This window comes from Caenorhabditis remanei, chromosome I (genome assembly GCF_010183535.1).
Source record: "Caenorhabditis remanei strain PX506 chromosome I, whole genome shotgun sequence".
Taxonomy (NCBI): domain Eukaryota; kingdom Metazoa; phylum Nematoda; class Chromadorea; order Rhabditida; family Rhabditidae; genus Caenorhabditis; species Caenorhabditis remanei.
In genome coordinates, this window is record NC_071328.1 from 15,423,417 (window position 1) to 15,446,897 (window position 23,481).

General features: G+C 38.4%; 4 protein-coding genes and 1 pseudogene across 5 annotated transcripts; 3 read left to right on the forward strand and 2 right to left on the reverse strand.

The window, feature by feature from the left end:
- Positions 1–2,110: 2,110 nt before the first annotated feature.
- GCK72_003304 lies at positions 2,111–12,762 on the reverse strand (annotated as a pseudogene). Its single transcript has 12 exons — positions 12,683–12,762; positions 11,805–12,632; positions 11,659–11,758; positions 10,628–10,779; positions 9,788–10,582; positions 9,635–9,742; positions 7,439–8,224; positions 7,285–7,392; positions 4,396–5,187; positions 4,243–4,350; positions 2,302–3,090; positions 2,111–2,252 (listed from the first exon to the last, which is right to left on the reverse strand). Coding segments are annotated over exons 1-12 (4,788 nt in total).
- GCK72_003305 (uncharacterized protein) lies at positions 5,562–6,728 on the forward strand (the record flags this gene model as incomplete). Its single annotated transcript, XM_053723958.1, has 3 exons — positions 5,562–5,641; positions 5,740–6,543; positions 6,593–6,728. The coding sequence occupies 3 exons, from the start codon at positions 5,562–5,564 to the stop codon at positions 6,726–6,728; spliced, it is 1,020 nt and encodes a 339-aa protein (XP_053592603.1).
- Positions 12,763–12,970: 208 nt separating the features above from the next.
- GCK72_003306 (uncharacterized protein) lies at positions 12,971–14,069 on the forward strand (the record flags this gene model as incomplete). The annotated part of the gene is made up of 3 exons (XM_053723959.1): positions 12,971–13,050; positions 13,103–13,846; positions 13,922–14,069. The coding sequence occupies 3 exons, from the start codon at positions 12,971–12,973 to the stop codon at positions 14,067–14,069; spliced, it is 972 nt and encodes a 323-aa protein (XP_053592604.1).
- Positions 14,070–14,955: 886 nt separating this feature from the next.
- Positions 14,956–16,081, reverse strand: GCK72_003307 (uncharacterized protein; the record flags this gene model as incomplete). Its single annotated transcript, XM_003098659.2, has 3 exons — positions 14,956–15,067; positions 15,114–15,950; positions 16,002–16,081. The coding sequence occupies 3 exons, from the start codon at positions 16,079–16,081 to the stop codon at positions 14,956–14,958; spliced, it is 1,029 nt and encodes a 342-aa protein (XP_003098707.2).
- A 273-nt stretch (positions 16,082–16,354) lies between these two features.
- On the forward strand, positions 16,355–17,473 carry GCK72_003308 (uncharacterized protein; the record flags this gene model as incomplete). Its single annotated transcript, XM_003098597.2, has 3 exons — positions 16,355–16,434; positions 16,481–17,302; positions 17,356–17,473. 3 exons carry the CDS (start codon positions 16,355–16,357, stop codon positions 17,471–17,473), a joined length of 1,020 nt encoding a protein of 339 aa, XP_003098645.2.
- Between the last annotated feature and the right edge of the window lie 6,008 nt (positions 17,474–23,481).

Consider the following 23,481-nt stretch of genomic DNA (forward strand, 5'->3'; position numbering starts at 1 on the left):
AAAAAACACTCGATGAAGATCTCGACTATATGCTCGGAGACTTAAAATGCACTGGGTATCTTTCACTTGAAGCGACACCATCTGAAAACTATCGTCCTGCTAAACCGCCTGTCTTCAACCTTTACAAACTTTACATTCGTACTAGTTTCTGGTTTGAACAGAGGGATCTAGTAGCAATGAACTGCAAGATAGTTACAATGGAAGGCTCGAAATTGACAAGCCACGACTTCAATGTGTTCTTGAAGCACTGGATGACAGGAGGATGTTCTAAATTGAAACTGTTGCATGTTTCTGTTCAAGAACCAATTGATTATGAAGTTGTGTTTGATGGTGTGGAGTTCACGGAAAGAGGAGATGACGTGGAAAGGATTTATTTCTAGTAAGTGTAGGTTTGATGCGTCGCGACTCAATGAGGTTATTTTCAGTATGTGCAGTATTCCCGATACTCTCAAAGGAGGTTTAGATGTGAAACGATCAAATGTCACGGCAACTGTCGCCGATCGATACGCGTATAGATTTATGATGATAGTTTGGTAAGATGTCTTAACTTGTATCATACTTGATTATTCTTGTTTTATGATTCCATGTTTTTTGTTCATTCTATGGTACCACATTACAATTTATTGCTTTCGTTTTATATCTTAATAGTATGAAGTATAATTCAGAAAGGTTGGAATCCTCGATTTTAGTGCGTATCGTAGATGTATTCATATAAGAAATTTGGAGATCTTGCTCCTTCATCGGACCATAGGGTTGATGTTTTCGCACGAAAGGTTGTAAGAAAGAGTTTGTCAAAAATCGGTGACACCAGGGTGGAATCGAACCACCGTCTACAGATTAAGCCTCCGCAGCACTACCACTGTGCTACCGGTGCGCCCGAAATTCGACTCTCTCTTTCTTTACATTAACCTTATAGAGCACAGTCGACGTCCGGCAACGTTCGTTGATTCCTAGACGCGAAGCTCGAGTTTTGGTTGTTTAGAAGTGTGGAATTCCAGATTTGGTCCTATTGATTGAAGTATAATTCAGAAAGGTTGGAATCCTCGATTTTAGTGCGTATCGTAGATGTATTCATATAAGAAATTTGGAGATCTTGCTCCTTGTGCTCTATAAGGTTAATGTAAAGAAAGAGAGAGTCGAATTTCGGGCGCACCGGTAGCACAGTGCTGCGGAGGCTTGATCTGTAGACGGTGGTTCGATTCCACCCTGGTGTCACCGATTTTTGACAAACTGTTTCTTACAACCTTTCGTGCGAAAACATCAACCCTATGGTCCGATGAAGGAGCAAGATCTCCAAATTTCTTATATTAATAGTATGAATAAAGAATATCATTCTCGCTCAGTTAGTGTGCTCGATAGTATACTTTACACTCTCCCACTTTTTCCCCGCTTCCTCTCCTGCTCCCAATCAGATGATTCATAGGATTGAGCCTTAAATCATTCTATCTTTTTATTATTAATATTACATTCTACCACCAACACATCTATGTTTAAGCTCCGCCTCTGGTCAGTATAAAAGCCGAGGCAAGCGCCTATATTTTATCTTCAATAAATATTATTACCACAGCCAGTTTTTAGCACATGTAGTAGAACAGAAGAGAGCCATGAGCTGTCCTGCTCCCAGGCATCATCTAAATTAAAAGGTCAAATTGTCACTCTTCAACTGGTTAAGATATGAAGTTGCAGCCAGTCATTGACTAAATTTTCTTAAAGTTCACTATTGGATATGCGTCTCCGGTTTCAGTGCGTGAAGCTCGGCCAAGATTGTCACGACCCCAACAATAATTAATTTATCACATTAGAACAGTAATCCCTTCTGAAACTACAGTATACTCGATGACTACGGTAGCTAATTTTTTGGCATCATGTCAAAGATAGTGATAATGCTATGTGAAGGGAGATTGCCTGACAATAACTGCCTTTCAGAACAGGACAAACGCATTAGAGGTCATGTCTGGAAAAAGCTTCCGTAAAGTTCAAATGTTATTCAATTTTAACAAATAAGCTTATTCCCAATGTTTTATTCAGATTCAACAGACAATGACATAACAACTTCAGCATTCAGATTCAACAGACAATGACATAACAACTTCAGCACTTATAATACAATTTAATGGTATGAATTCCCCGCAAAATCCGGCCAAACAAACATACAAAAACGTTTCCAACCGTTCGCGATAGTCATATGGACATCATCACTTGATCGTTTGATATCGAAACCGCTTGTTATTGTATAATGAGTATTATCTCCACTAAAAAAATATTTAATTTTGGAAATATACTATTCAAGTCAGCACTCACTTAACATATTCTCTTTTCGCATCTCTTCTTTTAATAAACTTCACACCGTCTAATACAGATTCACAATTGATATCTTCTTTACCAGAAACATGCAACAGTTTCAATTTAGAACACGCTCCAGCTATCCAGTGCTTCAACAACACATTGAAGTCTCGGCTCGTCAGTTTCGAGCCTCTCATTCTAACTATCTTGCAGTTCATTGCCAATAAATCTTTCTGCTTTATCCAGAAACTATTCTGAATGTAAATTTTATGAAAGTTGAAGCCTGGCGGTTTAGCCGGACGATAATTTTCAGATGGTTCCGCAGTAAGTGAGAGACAACCAGAACATTTAACATTTTCCAGAACATAATCGAGATCTTCATCGCGAGTTTTTTCAGATTTGAAATGAAAGTCTTTGATATACCCTTGTGTATCCATAGTCCACTTGATCATCCGTTTATTGTTATTCATGTCTTCACCAATAAGGCTGAATTTATCGATATGTCGATTGAATATTTCTCGAGCGTAGTTTCCAATTTCTGTCAATCCGGTTAACTCATTGTACCAGTACGTGACTAGACAATCCCCATCCATTTCATATTGAACATGTCGAAACTTTCCGATCGATACTGTTGGCAATATGATATCATCAAGATCCGACACATTCACCACATCTATGAGATTTGTGAAATCGTGACACAAATGAAATCCATCATCTGACGTTAGTTCGAGTTCTACATCTTTGGAAGACCCTCGATATGAAACCGCAACGCTTTTTGATCTTTGAGAACACAGAGAGAGAATTATTCTGAAAATTAGAAAAACGTTAGTAGTGGGTAGCAAACTAGGACACTTACATTCCATATGGTCCAAAGTGATCTAATACCTCTTTAAGTGGTACATGGGGAAGGGAGAATAAAGGGAATGGATCAGTCATTGGGTTAGACACTGAGGAAGACTGAATGAATATTTGGAAGAGAAGACTGACCTACAGATTGGGTAAGATTACTTGCTGTTGGGAATCTTCAAGTGCTAATAGGGATGGGTCTGCGTTATGTAGAAACGACTGGCAATGCAAATAAGAGAAGGCAGACCTGTCTGTCATTTCTACATACTCACAGACCTAGGCCCCTCCCAGTCTATTGTCCAGTCCTCTCTCCTATTACTTTTATTTTCTCTTAGTTCGTTACCCACTACTTACTTTTTTCTATTTTTCAGAATTTTTTCTATTTTTCAGAAGAAGGATGACAGGAGGGTGTTCTAAATTGAAACTGCTCCATGTTTCTGTTGAAGAATTGATCAATTATGAGACTGTATTGGACGGTGTGGAGTTTATCAGAAGAGGAGACGACGTGGAAAGAGAATATGTTAAGTGCGTGCTGATTTGAATAGCATATTTCTAAAAATTAATATTTTTCAGTGACGAAAACACATATACAATGACAGGAGGCTTCGATGTCAAACGACAAAGTGATAATATCACTGCGACTATTACTGAAAGTTCGAAACGTATTTATTTGAATGTTTGGCCGGATTTTGCTGGAAATTCTTACTAAAAAAATGTTTTGAAATACTGAATTTGTTATATCTGTTGATTCTGAATAAAACATCGGAAATACGATTATTTGTTAAAATCCAATATTATTTTAACTTTCTTAATTTTTTTCCAGACATTGAACCCTCCTGCGTTCTGGGATGTTTGATTTCACAAGAAGAAATCCAATCGGAACTATTTGACCTTGATAAAACCTATTGTAAGCCCCAGAAACCTGACAACCGTCAGAGACAGCTATTGTCCCCTCTCATTTTCGACCACCTGAGCAGAAAAAATATTCTTTATTCAGTTTATTAAGATTGAAAGTAAAAGGAATAAGTTGTTTCATGATACCATAGATTGAACAAAAAACATGTAATCAGAGAAACAGGAACTATAAAGTACAGGGTAACACCGAAATCTTACCAAACAATCAACCAAAATACTTCCCCGGGTAGATTGACGACAGTTGCTGTGATGTTTGATCGCTTGACATCAAAACCTCCGCTGATAGTATAATCAGTGCCGTCTTCACTGAAAAAAACTGTTTGCGTCGCTACGCAGCAAACCTACACTTACTCAACAAAAACTCTTTCCAAATAGCTTTCTCTTTTTGTGAAATCCACACCATCCAACACAATTTCATAATCAATTGGTTCTTGAACAATAACACAAAAATCTTTCAATTGAGAACACCCTCCAGCCAACCAGTGCTTCAACAACACATTGAAGTCTCGGCTCGTCAGTTTCGAGCCTCTCATTCTAACTATCTTGCAATTCATTGCCAATAAATCTTTCTGCTTTATCCAGAAACTATTCTGAATGTAAATTTTATGAAAGTTGAAGACTGGCGGTTTAGCCGGACGATAATTTTCAGATGGTTCCGCATAAAGTGAAAGACAGCCAGTGCATTTAACATTTTCCAGAACATAATCGAGATCTTCATCGAGAGTTTTTTCAGATTTGAAATGAAAGTCTTTGATATACCCTTGTGTATCCATAGTCCACTTGATCATCCGTTTATTGTTATTCATGTCTTCACCAATAAGGCTGAATTTATCGATATGTCGATTGAATATTTCTCGAGCGTAGTTTCCAATTTCTGTCAATCCGGTTAACTCATTGTACCAGTAAGTGACTAGACAGTCTCCATCCATCTCATATTGAACATGTCGAAACATTCCGATCGATACTGTTGGCAATATGATATCATCAAGATCCGACACGTTCACCACATCTATGAGATTTGTGAAATCGTGACACAAATGAAATCCATCATCTGACGTTAGTTCGAGTTCTACATCTTTGGAAGGCCCTCTATATGAAACCGCAACGCTTTTTGATCTCCGAGAGCACAAAGAGAGAATAATTCTGAAAAATGGAGAAAGTTAGTGGCGGATATCTAACTAAGAGTTCACATACATTCCATATGGTCCAAAGTGATCTAATACCTCTTTAAGTGGTACATAGGGAAGAGAGAATAAAGGGAATGGAGTAGTCATTGGGTGAGACACTGAGGAATACTGAATGAATAGGTAGAAGAGAAGACTGACCTACAGATTGGGTGAGATTACTTGCTGTTGGGAATCTTCAAGTGCTAATAGGGATGGGTCTGCGTTATGTAGAAACGAGTGGCTATGCAAATAAGAGAAGGCCGGCATGTCAGTCATTTCTGCATACACAGAACACAGTCTGTTAGCCAGTTATCCTGTTCCCTTATTCAGTATTTCTCAGTGTCTTCCCTAATGACTACCCCATTCCGTCTATTCTCTCTTCCATTTTTACCCCTCAAAAAAGTTCTGGATAACGTTGGACCACATGGAATGTAAGTGAACCCTTACTAGGGAATGTTCCAGACGTAACTTGGCCTTTTAAATTGGCTCATATCCTATAAAGTGCCACTAAGTTCCTTTCATTTTCCAGAATAATTCTCTCTTTGTGCTCTCAAAGATCGAAAAGCATTGCGGTTACCTATTCTGGACCTTCCAAAGATGTCAAACTCCAACTTATGTATTATAATGCAATTGATTTGTGTCACGATTTCACAGATCTCATAAATGTGGATAATGTGTCGGATCTTGAACATCTTGAGGATCCCATATTGCCAACAGTACCAATCGGGAAGTTTCGAAATGTTCAATACGAAATGGATGGGGACTGTCTAGTCACATATTGGTACAATCAGTTAACCGGATTGACGGAAATTGGAAATTACGCTCGAGAAATATTTAATAGAGATATCTTTCAAGTCAGCATTGGAGGTACAGACATGGATGACTATAAACGGTTGATTAAATGGACTATGGATACACAAGGGTATATCAAAGACTTTCATTTCGAACCTGAAAACACACTCGATGAAGATCTCGATTATGTTCTGGAAAATGTTAAATGCACTGGCTGTCTTTCAATAACTGCAAAACCATCTGAGAACTATCGCCCTGCTAAACCACTTGTCTGTGATCTTGATCAACTTGCTATTCATTATGGTTTCTGGATTAAGCAGGAAGATTTGTTGACAATAAATTGCAGAGTAGTTAGAATGGAAGGCGGCTCAAAACTGACAAGCCAAGACTTTAATGTGTTCTTGAAGCACTGGATGACAGGAGGGTGTTCTAAATTGAAACTGTTGCATGTTTCTGTTGAGGAAGCAGTCAATTATGAGACTGTATTGGACGGTGTGGAGTTCATTGGAAGAGGGGATGATGTGAAAAGGGAATATGTTAAGTGAGTGCTGATTTGAATAGTTTACTTCCAAAATTTATTATTTTTTCAGTGAAGAAAACTCCGTTGATACAATGACAGGAGGTTTCGATGTCAAACGACAAAGTGATAATATCACAGCGACTATTACTGAAAGTTCGAAACGTTTTTATATGAATGTTTGGCCGGATTTCGCAGGAAATTTTTAATAAAAATATGTTTTGAAATACTGAATTTGTTATATCTGTTGATTTTGAATGAAACATCGGAAATAGGATTATTTGTTGAAATCTAATAGGGTAAGAACAAGTGAAAGCGTACGTGTTGTGTGACAGTCCAAAAAAAATGAAGTGAGGCGGCGAGTTATGAGTAATGGTTGGGAGAGTAAACTAGTGTGCCAGTCGTTTCGAAAATTCGATGGATTGTTAGAGCAGTTGGTCTAGTTGAATATGTTTATGAGAGTGGCACGTCGCAGCGGCATATCCAGAAGCAACTTGAGAAGGCGATGATATAGAGAAAATTCAATCAGAACTATTCGACCTTGATAAAACCCATAGTAAGCCCTAGAAACCAGAAAGCCGTCAGAGACAGCTATTGCCCTGTCTTGTTCTACCAACTGAATGGGAAAGGTATAATTTATTAAGACTATTAAGATATATAGAGAGTGAAAGCAATGAATTATGATATGGTACCAAATATTGGATAGATATACATGTAGTTAAAGAAACAAGAATTATCCAGTACCAGTAATCACCGACATCCTACCAAACAATAAACCAAAACGTATATCTGTATTGACCGACGATAGTTGCAGTGACGTTTGATTGCTTCACATCGAAACCTCCTCTGATAGTATGAGGATTACGGTTTTTACTGAAAATAAACTGTTTGAGTCGCTACGCAGCAAACCTAGACTTACTCGACATAGACCCTTTCCACACCATCTCCTCTTTCTGTAAACTCCACGCCATCTAATACAATTTCATAATCAATCGCTTCCTCAACATCAACAAAAAAATCTTTCAACTGAGAACACCCTCCGGCCATCCAGTGTTTTAAGAACACATTCAAGTCATGGCTCGTCAATTTCGATCCTCTCATTCTAACTGTCTTGGAGTTCATTGCCAACAAATCACTCAGCCTAATCCAGAAACTAAAATTAATCTTAAGTTCGTCAAGGTTGAAGACTAGCGGCTTAGCAGGGCGGTAGTTTTCAGATGGTTTCGCAGAAAGTGATAGTAAGCCAGTGCATTTAACATTTTCCAGAACATAATCGAGATCTTCATCGGATGTACTTTCAGATTCAAAATGAAAGTCTTTGATGTACGTTTGTGTATCCATAGTCCACTCAATCAACCGTCTATAGTCATCCACGTCTTCACCTCCAATATTGATTTCATTAATATTTCGATTGAATATTTCCCTAGCGTACTTTCCAATTTCAATCAATCCAGTTAGCGTATCTTCCCAGAATATGACCAGACAACCCTCATGCATTGTATATGGAACATCTCGAAAATGTCCGTTTGATAATGTTGGAAATATAAAGTCCTTAATATCTATCACTTCCAAAATATCAGTAGAATTGTAAGCAAAGGAACCAATATTGTTACAATACATAAGTTGAAGTTTGACATCTTTTGACGCTCCGCTGTAGGTGATTGCGACGTTTTTTGATCTTTGTGAGCACAATGAGAGAATCATTCTGGAAAATTGAAGGAAGTTAGTAGTGGGTGTCGAACGGAGATTTCGCTCACATTCCCTGTGGTCCGAGATTGTCTAAAACTTGTTTAAGAGGAACATATGGAAGAGAGAATAAAGGGAATGGAGTAGTCATTGGGTGAGACAGTGAGGAATACTGAATGAATACGTAGAAGAGAGACTGGCCAACAGATTGTGAGGGATTATCTGCAGATGGGAATCTTCAAGTGCTAATTGGTTTAGGTCTGCCTCTTGTGTATGTAGACGTGACACAAAAGAAGGCAGGCCTGTCAGTCGTTTTTGCATACACAAAAGACATGCATAGGATGTGGCCCAGAAACTAGATTCAATGCTACAATAGTCAAGGTTGAATGGTTCAGCAGTACGATAAAAAAGTTGTCTGTGTTTTGTGGCTTTTCAGTGCAGAAATTACCTAAACTCACGAAAACGTTTCATTCATATTATTAAGATAGACAATGAGAACAATAAATTGTGATATGAAATCATGGCTCCGCGACAATTCGCAACTGCGACATTTCGCAACTGCGACATTCCGCAACTCACGTAGGTTTCGCAACCGCGACACTTCGCAACAGCGACATTTCGCAACTAGTCATTTCGCAACTGCGACGTTTCGCAACTAGTCATTTCGCAACTGCGACGTTTCGCAACTACGACATTTCGCAACTACGACGTTTCGCAACCACTGGGCATTTGCATATTTGGTCAGCTAAAAATTTTGAGTGTACCAAAGTGCTTGGGAACATATTTGAAAATAATTAAATAGAAGAAAAAGTTATCTGACCCACTTTTAGACAAAACTAGGTTAAACTATTGCTAGCTTAATGGTTGCGAAACGTCGTGGTTGCGAAATGTCCTAGTTGCGAAACGTCGCAGTTGCGAAATGACTAGTTGCGAAATGTCGCAGTTGCGAAGTGTCGCAGTTGCGAAACCTACGTTAGTTGCGGAATGTCGCAGTTGCGAAATGTCGCAGTTGTGAATTGTCGCGGAGCCGAAATCATAGCTTCTAAAAAGCATGGAATCAAAGAAACCATACTTGTCAAAAATCGGGCCGGGCCGGGCCGAAATTTCTCTCGGCCCGGCCCGGCCCGGTCGGCCCGGATTCAAAAATGGGTACCCATTTTTACCAATTTTTTTTTGAAATTTTTCGAAAAAAAACAGTAAAAATGCTTAAATTATCATTACATATTCACATTTTGATTCAATTTTAAATGTTTATTCGAAAACTATACTTTTTTCAAAAAATTTCCAAAAAAAATTCAAAAACTCAAAATGTTTTGAAAAAATGTTTCAAAACGGGCCGAGCGGGCCGGGCCGGCCCGGCCCGGCCCGGCCCGTGACAAGTATGAAAGAAACAGTAATTATCAAGTACAAGTTACCACCGACGTCCTACCAAACAATCATCCAAAAATGAGATGGGCACTGACTGGTGATAGTCGCCGTGACGTTTGATCGCTTCACATCGTAACCTCCACTGACAGTAAAATCATAGCCGTCTTCACTGAAAATAATTTTTTGAGTCGCTACGCAGCAAACCTACACTTACCCGACATAAACCCTTTCCACATCTTCTTCTCTTTCAATGAACTCTATACCATCAAACACAATTTCATAATCAACTGGTTCTTGAATAATAACATAAAAATTTTTCACTTTGGAACACCCTCCAGACATCCAGTGTTTCAAGAACGCATTGAAGTCTTGGCTTGTCAATTTCGAGTCGCGCAAATAAATTGTCTTGCAGTTCATTGCTAACAAATTTTTCTGCTTAATCCAGAAACTATAATGCACATCCAGTGTGTCAATTCGGAAATTTGGAAGTTTAGCAGGACTATAGTGTTCCGATGGCTTCACGTAAAGAAACAGTTTTCCAGTGCATTTGAAGTTTTCCAATATAAAATCGAGCTCTTCATCGATTTTTGGTTTGTACTTGCTATTGTCATTATCTGCTTGTTTTTTCACAATCCTCACTTCATGAATATCCTGATTGAATATCTCCCTACCGTAATCCCCAATTGCCGCCACTCCAGTAATCGGATCTTCCCAATACATAGTCAAACATTGTTTATCTTCCCATAGATTATCATCCCATAGATATAGAAATTCCATTCGAACAGGAACTCTTCCAAAACTCCCAATTTTGACAGTTTCCATTGTGTTGTGATCCGTCGGAAGCTGTCGTGTTTCTTCCACTCTCAACAGTACATTTTTGCAGGATTCGTTTGAGTCCTCCAGACAATCCTCCGATCCAAAGTGTAGTTTGAGTTGAACATTTTTGGAAGGACCTCTGTAGGAGACTACGATACTCTTTGATCTTTGAGAGCACAGGGAGAGGATTATTCTGAAAAGAAGGGTTTGGCAATATTATGAATTAGTGGAAACTTACAAGGCCTCCGGTCCGACATTATCCAAAACTTGTTTAAGAGGAACATATGGAAGAGAGAATAAATGAAATGGGGTAGTCATTGGGTAAGACACTGAGGAAGACTGAATGAATAAGTAGAGGAGAGGACTAACCAACTGACTGGCAGGGATTACCTGCAGATGGGAATCTTCAAGTGCTAATTGGTTTAGGTCTGTGTATGTTGACGTGACATACAAGTCAAATAAGAGAAGGCAGGCCAGTCAGTCATTTCTGCATACACAAAAAATCTTGTGTTCTGTGTGTTTGGAAACGACTGACTGCAGATGCAATCTTCAAGTGCTAATAGGTGTGAGTCTGCGTTCTGTGTAGGCAGAAATGACTGAATGATGAAATAAGAGAATCACAATACACAAGAGACAGACCTAGACCAATTAGCACTTCAATATTCCCATCTGAAAGCAATCCCTCACAGTCTGTTGGTCAGTTCTCTCTTCTATCTATTCATTCAGTATTCGTCAGTGTCTTACCCAATTCCCTTTGTTCTCTCTTCCCTATGTACCTCTTAAACAAATTCTGGATAACTTTAGAGCTCAGGGAATGTAAGTTTAACAATTTCCAGCTATACCAAGTTACAAAATATCATGTTTTCAGATTGTATCTCTCCATGTGCTCTCAGAGGGCAAAAAGTGTCGCTACATCATACAGAGACCCTTCAAAAAATGTTAGATTGACTCTTCAAATTGGTGATTGGAACTGTTTGTCAAGCATGGTCAAGCACTGTTTGTCAAGCACACAAGAAGGAGTTTCTAAGGAAGCATAAATCATTAGAACTGAAAGTTGGAACTGATTTCAAATCTTCATTCTGTTTTTGCTGAACAATCTCGTCAAAAAAAGTTAAATTTTTAATACTCACAAAAATTCTCTATTCCGATTATTAAGAATGACAATGAAAGCAATAAATTATTACATAGTACCATAGATTAGACCAAGAAACATGGAATCTAAGAAACAAGAATTATTGAGTACAAGTTACCACCGACATCTCACCAAACAATCAACCAAAACACATCCGGTTGATCGACGACAGTCGCTGTGATATTCGATCTCTTGACATCGAAACTTCCCATGATAGTATATTCAGCGCCGTCTTTACTGAAAATAAACTGTTTGAGTCGCTACACAACGAACCTACACTTACTCGACATAAACTCTTTCCAAATCGATTTCTCTTTCCGTGAAATCCACACCATCCAACACATCGTCAAAATCAATTGGTTCTTGAAGAAAAACCCAAAAATCTTTCAACTGAGAACACCCTCCTGCCATCCAGTGTTTCAAGAACACATTGCAATCTTGGTTTGTCAATTTTGAGCCGCGCAGAGTAACTATATTGCAGTTCATTTTTAATAACTGCTCCTGCCTAATCCAAAAACTATTACGAACACGAAGATTGTCGATTTGGAAGTTTGGAAGTTTAGCAGGAATATAGTTTTCCGATGGTTTCACATAAAGTGAAAGAGTATGAGTATACTTGAAGTTATCCAGTATAAAATCGAGTTCATTATCGAATTTCGTTTTGAAATCACAATGGAGGCTTTGTATGGTATTTTGTGATTTTGTAACCCACTCGGCTGCCCGTCTATGATCGTCATCGACTTCTTTCTCTCCAATCCTTACTTTATAAATATCCTGATCAAATATCTCCCTTCCGTAATCTCCAATTGCCGCTAATCCAGTCATCCGATCGTCCCAATATGTTATTAGATATTCTCTCTTTTCAAATCGATTTCCCATTTTCACTGCAACTTTCTTGAAACTCCCGATTCTGATAGTTTCCAGTGGGTTGGGATCCATTGGTAGTTCTCTTGTGTCCTTTACTTTTAACAGTACCTTTGAGTAGGATTCATCCGAGTCTTCCAGACTATCTTGTAGTCCGAAGTCTAGTGTCAGCCGGACATTTTTGGAAGGTCCTCTATATGAAACCACAAGGCTTTTCGATCTCAGAGAGCACAGTGAGAGAATTATTCTGGAAATAAGAGAAAGTTAGTAGGAGCACCTGACTAAGAGTTCACTTACATTCCCTGTGGTCCGAAATTGTCTAATACTTGTTTAAGAGGAATAAATGGAAGAGAGAATAAACGGAATGGGGTAGTCATTGGGTAAGACACTGAGGAAGAATGAATGAATAGGTAGAAGAGAGAACTGACTAACAGAGGGATTATCTGCAGATGGGAATCTTCAAGTGCTAATTGGTTTAGGTCTGCCTCTTGTGTATGTAGACGTGACATGCTGGTCAAACAAAAGAAGACAGGCCTGTCAGCACTCTTCTATCTTTTCATTCAGTCTTCCTCAGTGTCTTACCCAATGACTACTCTATTCCCTTTGTTCTCTCTTCCATATGTACCTCTTAAACAAATTCTGGATAACTTTAGAGCCCAGGGAATGTGAGTTTAACAAATTCTAGCTATACCAAGTTGCACAATATTATGTTTTCAGATTGTATCTCTCCATGTGCTCTCAGAGGGCTAAAAGTGTCGCTGTATCATACAGAGGCCCTTCAAAAAATGTTAAATTGACTCTTCAATTTGGTGATTGGAACTGTCTGTCATGTATGGAAGGAGATGATTTATATTGTCTTCTAAGTGCCGAAAATCGATCGGATCTGTCTTCTATAGAGGCTACTGTAAAAATTGGAAATTTTTGTGACATTCCCGTTGAAGTGGGAAAATTTGGTTTAAACACATATTGGGAGGATCGGATGACTGGAATAGCTGAAGTAGGAGATTATGCTTGTGAAGTTTTCAATCAGGATATTTATAGAGTGGTGATTCGGGGTAAACAAGCAGGTGATTATTCTGGACGGGCGGCCGAGTGGGTTTCAAAATCTCAAAAGTCCATTCAACATCTGCATTGTGTTTCACTAGAAAAGGATTACGACCTCGATTTTGTTCTGGAAAATTTCAACTACATCAAAAAACTGTCACTTAATCTGAATCCGCCGTCCACCTATTGTCCTGCAAAACCTCCAAATTTCCGCGTTGATGTTCTTTATCTTTATGTCAGTTTTTGGATTAAACTGTGTCATTTATTAGCAATGGATTGCAAAATTATTCAGTTAAGAGACTCAAAATTGAGCAGCCGAGACTTGAATGTATTCTTAAAACATTGGATGGCTGGAGGGTGTTCTAAATTGAAACTGTTGCATGTTTCTGTCAAGGAACCAATTGATTATGCAGTTGTGTTAGATGGTGTGGAGTTAAGTGGATTGAGCAGCTTTATTTATCAAATTTTTACAGTTTAACTTTATACTTTCAGTGAAGTAGGCAAACAGCAGACTATACGAGGCGGTTCTGATATCAAACGATCAAGTGATAATGTTACAGCGACTATAATAAACGGCGGTAACCACTCAAAAGGTTTTTGGATGATTGTCTGGCCAGATTTCGCTGGAAATTCCTACTGATTTGTAATGTTTCAAATTTCCTGTTTTTTGTTTAAGCTTATAAGACGTTATTAATAATAAATATAGCATTTTTTGCCTTAAAACTTTGTTAGTACTCAAAGTGATTCAATCAAAGACGTATTGAGGTCAGTTATGTTATTTTCATATCATAATGTATGCGTTTCGGCGAGTCAATTTTCATACTTCAAGAATTTTTTTTAATTCGGTGCAAACCTCGCTGAAAGCGAGCTTGGAGATGGTGGATCAGTAAGAATGTTCTAGAAATTTTACTTCGGTATAGTGTGTTTTTCTTGTATGCTGCTATTTCTGTTCTGCCATTCTTTTCGATAGTTTTTGGTGTTTTTTCTATCAGTATTTGTCCTATCGAAAAAAAATCAACGCATCCATTTTACTGACCAAACGGCCATGTGTCGTTCGATCGGTATACCGCCGGATGACTGCTTCTAAACTCTCTGGGATGACATCATCAGCCCTAGTTGCTCATTTTCATTCAAAGGTTTTGTTTCGTTAGTCTAAATAACAGCAGTCATGGCCATGTTTGTGAGATCGAATGTTTGTTTTTAAATATCGTTCTCGTGCGAAAAATTTTACCAATTGCAAACAGACGCAGCTGGGACGTCGTGGCGGCATCTCGAGCAATTGCGTCGGCGATGATGTACGCCATAGAAAAAGAGCTATTAGACCTGGAAACCAGCCTAGAAAGCCTACGAAGAATGCTGTCGCTCCTTTCAAGTTATACCAACTATTCTTCAACCAAGTATTCTTCATTCAGACCATTAAGATTGACAATGAAAGAGCAATTAATTGCTAAATGACAGCATAGAGTGGTCAAAAAATATAAAATCGAAGCAACAAAAATTATCAGGTACACGTTACCACCAACAGCCTACCAAACAATAAACCAAAAATGACTTGAGGATTGTTTGGTGATAGTCGCCGTGATATTTGATCGCTTCACATCGTAGCCTCCCATGATAGTATAATCAGTGCCATCTTCACTGAAAATAAACTGTTTGAGTCGCTACGCAGCAAACCTAAACTTACTCGACAAAAACCCTTTCCAAATCGCTTTCTCTTTCTACAAAATCCACACCGTCAAACACAATTTGATAATCAAATAGTTCTGAAACACCAACACTCAAATCTTTCACTTTGGAACACCCTCCAGCCAACCAGTGTTTCAAAAACACATTGAAGTCTTGGTTTCTCAATTGCGGTGCGTGCAAAGTGACTGTCTTGCAGTCCATTTTCAATAAATGCTCCTGTTTAATCCAAAAACTAAAGAAAACATCCAGAGTGCCAATTTGAAAGTTTGGAAGTTTCGCAGGACTATAGTGATGCGATGGTTCCACAGCAAGATGCAGTTTCTTAGTGTAGTTGAAATTTTCCAATATAAAATCCAGATCTTTATCGATTTTTGGTTTGAAATTACAACGCAGACTTTGAATTGTCCCTTGAGAATTCTTAACCCACTCGGCCGCCCGTCTATGATCATCTTCTGCTTGTTTCTCTCCAATCATCACTTCAGAAATATCCCGATTGAATATCTCTCTACCGTAATCCCCAATCGCCGCCAATCCAGTCATCCGATCCTCCCAATATGTTTTTATATGTTTTCCCTTCATAAAATTGTAATCCCTTTTCACTGGAACTTTCTCGAAACTCCCGATTCTTACAGTTTCCAGTGTCTCATCCGTTGTAAGCTTCCCTGTTTGTTCCACTGTCAACCGTATATATGTACGGATGGATTCACCCGACCCATACGAGCCTACCAAACTATCCTCCGATCCAAAGTGTAGTTTGAGTTGAACATTTTTGGAAGGACCTTTGTAGGAGACTACAATACTTTTTGATCTCAAAGAGCACAGGGAGAGGATTATTCTGAAAAAGAGGGTTTGGAAACTTGAATATAACGAATTAGTTAAAACTTACAAGGTCTCCGGTCCAACATTATCCAAAACTTGTTTAAGAGGAACATATGGAAGAAAGAATAAACGGAATGGGGTGGTCATTGGGTACACTGAGGAATACTAAATGAATAGGTAGACGAGAGGACTGACCAACAGAGGGATTACTGGCAATCTCGAAGTGCTAATTGCTCTATGTTTGCGATCTGTGTATATAGGAATGACTGACTAGTCAAATAAGAGAAGACAGGCCAGTCATTTCTACCTACACAGAAGACATACAATTACCAATTAGCACTTCTCTAGGCAATCCCTCACAGTCTGTTGGCCAGTCCTCTCTTCTATCTATTCATTCAATATTCCTCAGTGTCTCACCCAATGACTAGTCCATTCCGTCTATTCTCTCTTCCCCATGTGCCCCTCAAACAAGTTTTGGATAATGTGGGACCGGAGGCGCTGTAAGTTTCCATTAATTCAGTATATTGCCAAACTCTTCATTTTCAGACTTATTCTCTCCATGTGCTCCCGGAGATCAAAAAGTATTGCAGTATCATTTAGGGGACCTTCCAAACATGTTTGGCTGTCACTTAACTTTGGACTAGGAGATCGTCTGGAAGGCTCGGATAAACGCGATGTACTGTTGGCTGTGAAAAAGAACCATCCGAAGGATCACAACACGCTGGAAACTGTAAGAATCGGAAGTTTTGAGAAAGTTCCTGTTCGAATGGAATTTCTATATCAAGATGGAGATAAACGAGGTTTGATTACGTATTGGGAGGATAGAATAACCGGACTGTCAGCAATTGGGGATTACGCTCGTGAAGTATTCAATCAGGATATTTCTGAAATGATGATTGGAGAGAAAGAAGCAGATGATGATCATAGAAGGGCGGCCGAATGGCTTAAGGAATCACAAAAGTCGGTTCAAAGCCTATATTGTGATTTCAAACCGAAAATCGATAATGATCTCGATTTCGTAATGGAAAACTTCAACTGCACTGAACGTCTCTCACTTTATGTGAAACCATCGGAGCACTTTTGTCCTGCTAAAATGCCGAATTTCAAAGTTGACAGTCTTCATATTCTCTTTAGTTTTTGGGTCAAGCAGGATCATTTATTAACGATGAACTGCAAGTATATAGTTTTGCAAGACTCAAAATTGACAAACCAAAACTTAAATGTGTTTGTAAAGCATTGGATGTCTGGAGGGTGTTCCCAATTGAAAAAATTATGGGTTACTGTCGAGGAACCAATTGATTATGAAGTTTTGTTAGACGGTGTGGAGTTTGTAGAAAGAGGAGATGATGTGGAAAGGGTTTTTGTTGAGTAAGTGTAGATTTGCTGCGTAGCGACTCAAAACTCAAAAATTTGATTTTCAGTGAACGCCGAACTTCTCATATTATCAGGGGAGGATTCGATGTTAAACGTTCAAATGTCACGGCAACTGTCGTAGACCTTGGCCAACAATCGCAACTATTTTTCATGATTGTATGGTAGGATGTCGGTGGGGAGTTGTACTTAATAATTCTTGTTTTTTGTTGATTTCATGTTTTGCCCAATCTATGATGGTACCATATAACAATTGATTGATTCCATTGTCTATCGTAATAATATGAATAAACTATTACTTTCCCGCTCAGTTGGTAGTACATCGAACGACACAAGGCCGTTTCGTCAGTGAAATGGCCATCTCATTCAAGGCCCGGCTGTTCACGGCCCGGCCACTTAATGGCTTCTACTTCGGCTCTCACTAAACTTACAGTAAAAATGAAAATATATTTGAGTAGAGCTCACCGACATCTGCAATTTGACAGGTTGATCGACTCCTGATTTTCATTTTGAAGAGAGTTATTCTAAGGCCCGCTCACAGCCCATACTCGGCCCAGTTGCAAGAATGCTGCCCACACTTTCCGGCGCTCACTTTCAACCGGTTTTGCTCCGACTTAAAAAAAAACTTTTTTTTAAAATTAACTCAGCAAAATGCAAACATTATGATATGAAAATGCCTTTAATTGAATCACATTGACTGAACCACAAATGAGGGGTCACCTGCAGATAGGAGAAGTGCTAATAGGTCTGGGTCAGACTATGAAAGGCCTAGGACTGCCTCTTGTGTATGCAGAAGTGACTGACTGATCAAATAAGAGAAGGTAGTCCTAAACCAATTAGCACTTCAAGATTCCTATCTGTGCAGGTCATCCCTCTGTTTCCTCTCTTCTACTCATTCATTCATTATTACTCAGTGTCGTACCCAATGACTACCCCATTCCGCTTATTCTCTCTTCCCTACGTACCTCTCAAACAAGTTTTGGATAATATCGGACCGCAGGCTCTGTAAGTTCCCACTAGTTCAGTATATTGCCAAACTTTTCATTTCAGACTTTTTCTCTCCATGTGCTCCCGGAGATCAAAAAGTATTGTTGTTTCCTATAGAGGCCCTTCAAAAAATATCCGTCTCCAACTACACTTTGGATCGTCGAATTGTTTGGAAGATTCGGATGAATCCTACACAAATGTACTGTTGGTGGTGGAAAAGGATCTTCCGATGGATCACAACACAATGGAAAGTGTCAGAATCGGAAGTTTTGAGAAGGTTCTTGTTCAAATGGTAGTTCTATTTCCAGTGGAAAGTGACCAATATTTGACTACGTATTGGGAGGATCCGATTACTGGATTGACGGCAATTGGAGATTATGCACGTGAAATATTCAATCGGGATATTTCTGAAGTGTATGTTAGAGAGAAACAAGAAGAAAATGATCACAGACGAGCGGCTGATTGGATTAAAATATCACAAAAATCTATTCAAAGAATTCATTGTGATTTCAAACCAAAAATCGATAATGATCTCGATTTTATACTGGAAAATTTCAACTACACTCATACTCTTTCACTTCATGTGAAACCATCGGAACACTTTTGTCCTGCTAGAATGCCGAATTTCCAAATAGATAATCTCTATATTTTGTTCAGTTATTGGATAAAACAACATCATTTATTGGCAATGGATTGCAAGATTATTGGGTTACAAGACTCAAAATTGAGCAGCCAAGACTTTAATGTATTCTTGAAGCACTGGATGGCTGGAGGATGTTCTAAATTGAAAGAATTACATGTCTCTCTTGAGGAACCAATTGATTATCAAATTGTGTTGGCTGATGTGGAGTTCACGGAAAGAGGAGATGATGTTGAAAGGGTTTTTGTTGAGTAAGTGGATTTTGCTGCGTAGCAACTCAAACAGTTCATTTTCACCGTATTTCGCATACTATCAGGGGAGGTTTCGATGTTAAACGATCAAATGTCACGGCAACTGTTGTGGACGTTGACCAACAATGGAAACTATTTTGGGTGATTGTTTGGTAAGACGTCGGTGGTAACACATACTTTATTCTTGTTTCCTTGATTCCATGTGTTTTGTTTAATCTATGATACCATATAATAATTTATTGCACTTTCATTGTCAATCTTAATAAACTGAATAAAGAATATATTTCCCGCTCACTATCAGTTGGTAGTAAATGAGAGGGACAAGAGCTACGATGAGTTATAACGTTTTGACCAGACATATCTCTTTGGACTTTTGGAGCTGTAGCACGGTGATCACGATGCGGAGAAGCAGTGTTACGGTATCAATGATTGCACCACAAAGTATAATTTGTGTAAACCATACAGAACAGGTGGACAGTTCCTAGCAAATTACAAATCGACAATGTAATTTCTCTCTCAAATCGTCCTATTTCAGTTCAAAATAGAGTGATTTTTGAGCTGTCTCCTAAAATGACCATAACTCTCTAGAGATTCAGTGAACGTCGAACTTCTCATATTATCAGAGGAGGATTCGATGTCAAACGTTCAAATGTCACGGCAACTGTCGTAGACATTGGCCAACAATTGCAACTATTTTTCATGATTGTATGGTAGGATATCGGTGAGGAGTTGTACCTGATTATTATTGTTTCTTTTATTTCATGTTTTTGTCCAATCGATAGTATCATATGACAAATCATTGCTTTCATTTTAGATTTTATCAATCTCAATAAAGAGTATCTTTCCGGCTCAGTTGATAGAACATTGGAGAGACAATATTCCAGGTGCACACTAGGCCAAATAGTTCACATTAATTTTTTTATAATATAAATCATCACTGTCCCCAGTTGCTTCTATATCACACAAACATGGACGTGGCTACTGCTATAATTTTGACTAACAGCTATGGCCAATGATGTGATCACCGAGAATTCAGAAGCAGTCATCATGCGGTACCCCCATCCAACGACACATGGTGTTTTTACAAATTTGACGGCATATAAGATAATTTTTGTTGTATGCTTTAATAAATTCGATAGAATATGGCAAATACAAATAGAAAAAAAACAACTAAAAACTATCTAAAAGAACGGCAGAAATAGCAGCATACTAAAAAAACACACTGTATCGGAGTGAAACTTCTAAAACATTCTCACTGAACAATCTTTGGAAACACATGTATTGTGATATGAAAGTGTCAAAACTGACCACTATACGTCTTTAATTGAATCACTTTGAATACTAACAAGTTTTGGTGCAAAAAATTTTTTATTTATTACCACAGGAAACACAATTATTACAGGCTTAAACAAAAACACAACAATGAAAGCAAAAAACATTGACAATGAAAGCATATGAACACAAAAACACAAAAAATCTGAAACATTATAAATCAATAGAAATTTCCAACAAAATCAGGCCAAACAAACATGAAAAAGCATTGCGAGTTGTCGCCGTTGTTTATGATTGTCGCTTTAACATTATCACTTTGTTTGGTATCAAAACCGCCTCTTATAGTATGATGGTGTTCTTCTTCACTGAAAATATAATATTAACATTTAAACATTTGAGGAATGAAGTCGCGACGCAGCAAACCTACACTTACTCAACATAAATTCTTTCCAAATCTTTTTCTCTTTCTACAAACTCCACACCATCCAACACAACTTCATAATCAATTGGTTCCTCCACAGAAACATGCAATTCTTTTAATTTAGAACATCCTCCAGCCATCCAGTGCTTCAAGAATACATTGAAGTCTCGGCTGCTCAATTTTGATACTGACAGAAATATAAACTTGCAGTTCATTGTTAATAAATGGTCCTGTTTGATCCAAAAACTGTAGAGAATATGAAGTATGTCAATTTGAAAGTTTGGAGGTCTAGCAGGATTATAGTGTTCCGATGGTCTTACAAAAAAGAAAAGCGAATGAGTATATTTGAAGTTTTCCAGTACAAAATCGATATCATTATCGATTTTTGAATCGAAGTTACAAAACAGACTTTGAATTGTCTTTTGAGAATTTTTAACCCATTCGGCTGTTCTTCTATGATCATCATCTGCTTCTTTCTCTCCAATCATCACTTCATCAATATCCTGATTGAATATCTCTCTACCGTAATCCCCAATCGCTGTCAGTCCTGTCGTCCGATCCTCCCAATATGTTATTAGATTATCCTTCGTCCAATATCCGTTTTCCATGTTTACTGGAACATTCTCAAAACTTCCAATTCTGACAGTTTCCAGTGTGGTTTGATTCATCGGAAGGTTTCCTATTTCTTTCACTCTCAACAGTGAAAACAGTATCTGTGAGTATGTTTTGTCCGTAACTTCCAGGTTACTCTCTAGTCCAAAGTTTAGTGTCAGAAGAACATCTTTGGAAGGTCCCCTATATGAAACCGCAATGCTTTTGGATCTCAAGGAGCACAGAGAGAGAATTATTCTGAAAAATAGAAGAAAGTTAGTGGCTGGTATAGGATCAGGAGTTAATTTACATTCCGGGTGGTCCAAAGTTGTCTAAGACTTGTTTAAAAGGAACAAATGGAAGAGAGAATAAACGGAATGGGGTAGTCATTGGGGAAGACACTAAGGAAGACTGAATGAATAGGTAGAAGAGAGACTGACCAACAGATTGTGAGGGGTCACCTGCAGATGGAATCTTGAAGTGCTAATATGTCTGAGTTTGCGTTCTGTGTAGACAGAAATGACTGACTGATCAAATAAGAGAAGGCGGCCCCAAACCAATTAACACTTCAAGATTCGTATCTGCAGGTGATCCCTCTGTTGGTCAGTCTTTTACTCTACCTATTCATTCAGTATTCCTTAGTGTCTCACCCAATGACTACCCCATTCCGTTTATTCTCTCTTCCCTATCTACCACTCAAACAAGTTTTGAATAATGTGGGACCGGAGGCCCTGTAAGTTTCCACTAATTATTTATGTTCATGATGTTAAACTCTCATTTTCAGAATAATTCTCTCTCTGTGCTCTCTGAGATCAAAAAGTATTGCGGTTTCATATAGAGGGCCTTCCAAAGATGTCCGGCTGACACTAGACTTTGGACTAGGAGATCGTCTGGAAGACTCAGATGACTCCTATACAAATGTACTGTTGGTAGTGAAAAAGGGTTTTCCGGTGGATCACGACACACTGGAAACTGTAAGGATCGGAAGTTTTGAGAGAGTTCCAGTTCGAATGGAATTTCTATATGTAAAGGGAGATAAACGAGGTTTGATAACGTATTGGCAAGACCCCGTGACTGGATTGACGGCAATTGGAGATTACGGTAGAGAGATTTTCCATCGGGATATTTCTGAAGTGAATATTGGAGAAAAACAAAAAGAAGATGATCACAGACGGGCGGCAGAGTGGATTTTAAAAGCACAAAAGTCGGTTCAAAGCCTCCATTGTGATTTCAAACCGAAAATCGATAATGATCTCGATTTGATACTAGAAAACTTCAACTGCACTGAAAGTTTATCAATTCATGCAAAAGCATTGGAACACTATAGTCCTGCTAGAATGCCGAATTTCCAAGTTGACAGTCTTGATGTTCTCTTTAGTTTTTGGATCAAGCAGAACCATTTATTGGCGTTAAACTGCAGGTATATATTGCTGGAAAACTCAAAATTGAGCAGCCGAGACTTCAACGTGTTTTTGAAACATTGGATGGATGGAGGGTGTTCTCAACTGAAAGTATTACGTGTTTATGTCGAGGATCCAATTGATTATAGAGTTGTGTTTGATGGTGTGGAGTTTACCGAAAGAGAAGGAGATGTGGAATGGGTTTTTGTCGAGTAAGTGTAGGTCTGCTGCGTAGCGACTCAAACAGTTTATTTTCAGTGAAGACCGTATTCCTCATACTATCAGGGGAGGATTCGATGTCAAGCGTTCAAATGTCACGGCAACTGTCGTCGACTTTGGTCAACAATCGAAACGATTTTGGATGATTGTTTGGTAGGATATCGGTGGTAACTTGCGGTTAATAACTCTTGTTTCGTTAATTCCAAGTTTTTTTCCAATCTATGGCACCACATCACAATTTATTGCTTTCATTGTCTATCTTAACAAACTGAATAAAGAATATAATTTTTATTTTGAAAGTGTGGGGTGTCACTGAGCAAATAATGAAAATTAAATTAAATTTGCAATAGGAGAGCTGCCTATTGAGTGCTAACCCCTCTACAGCCCACCCACAT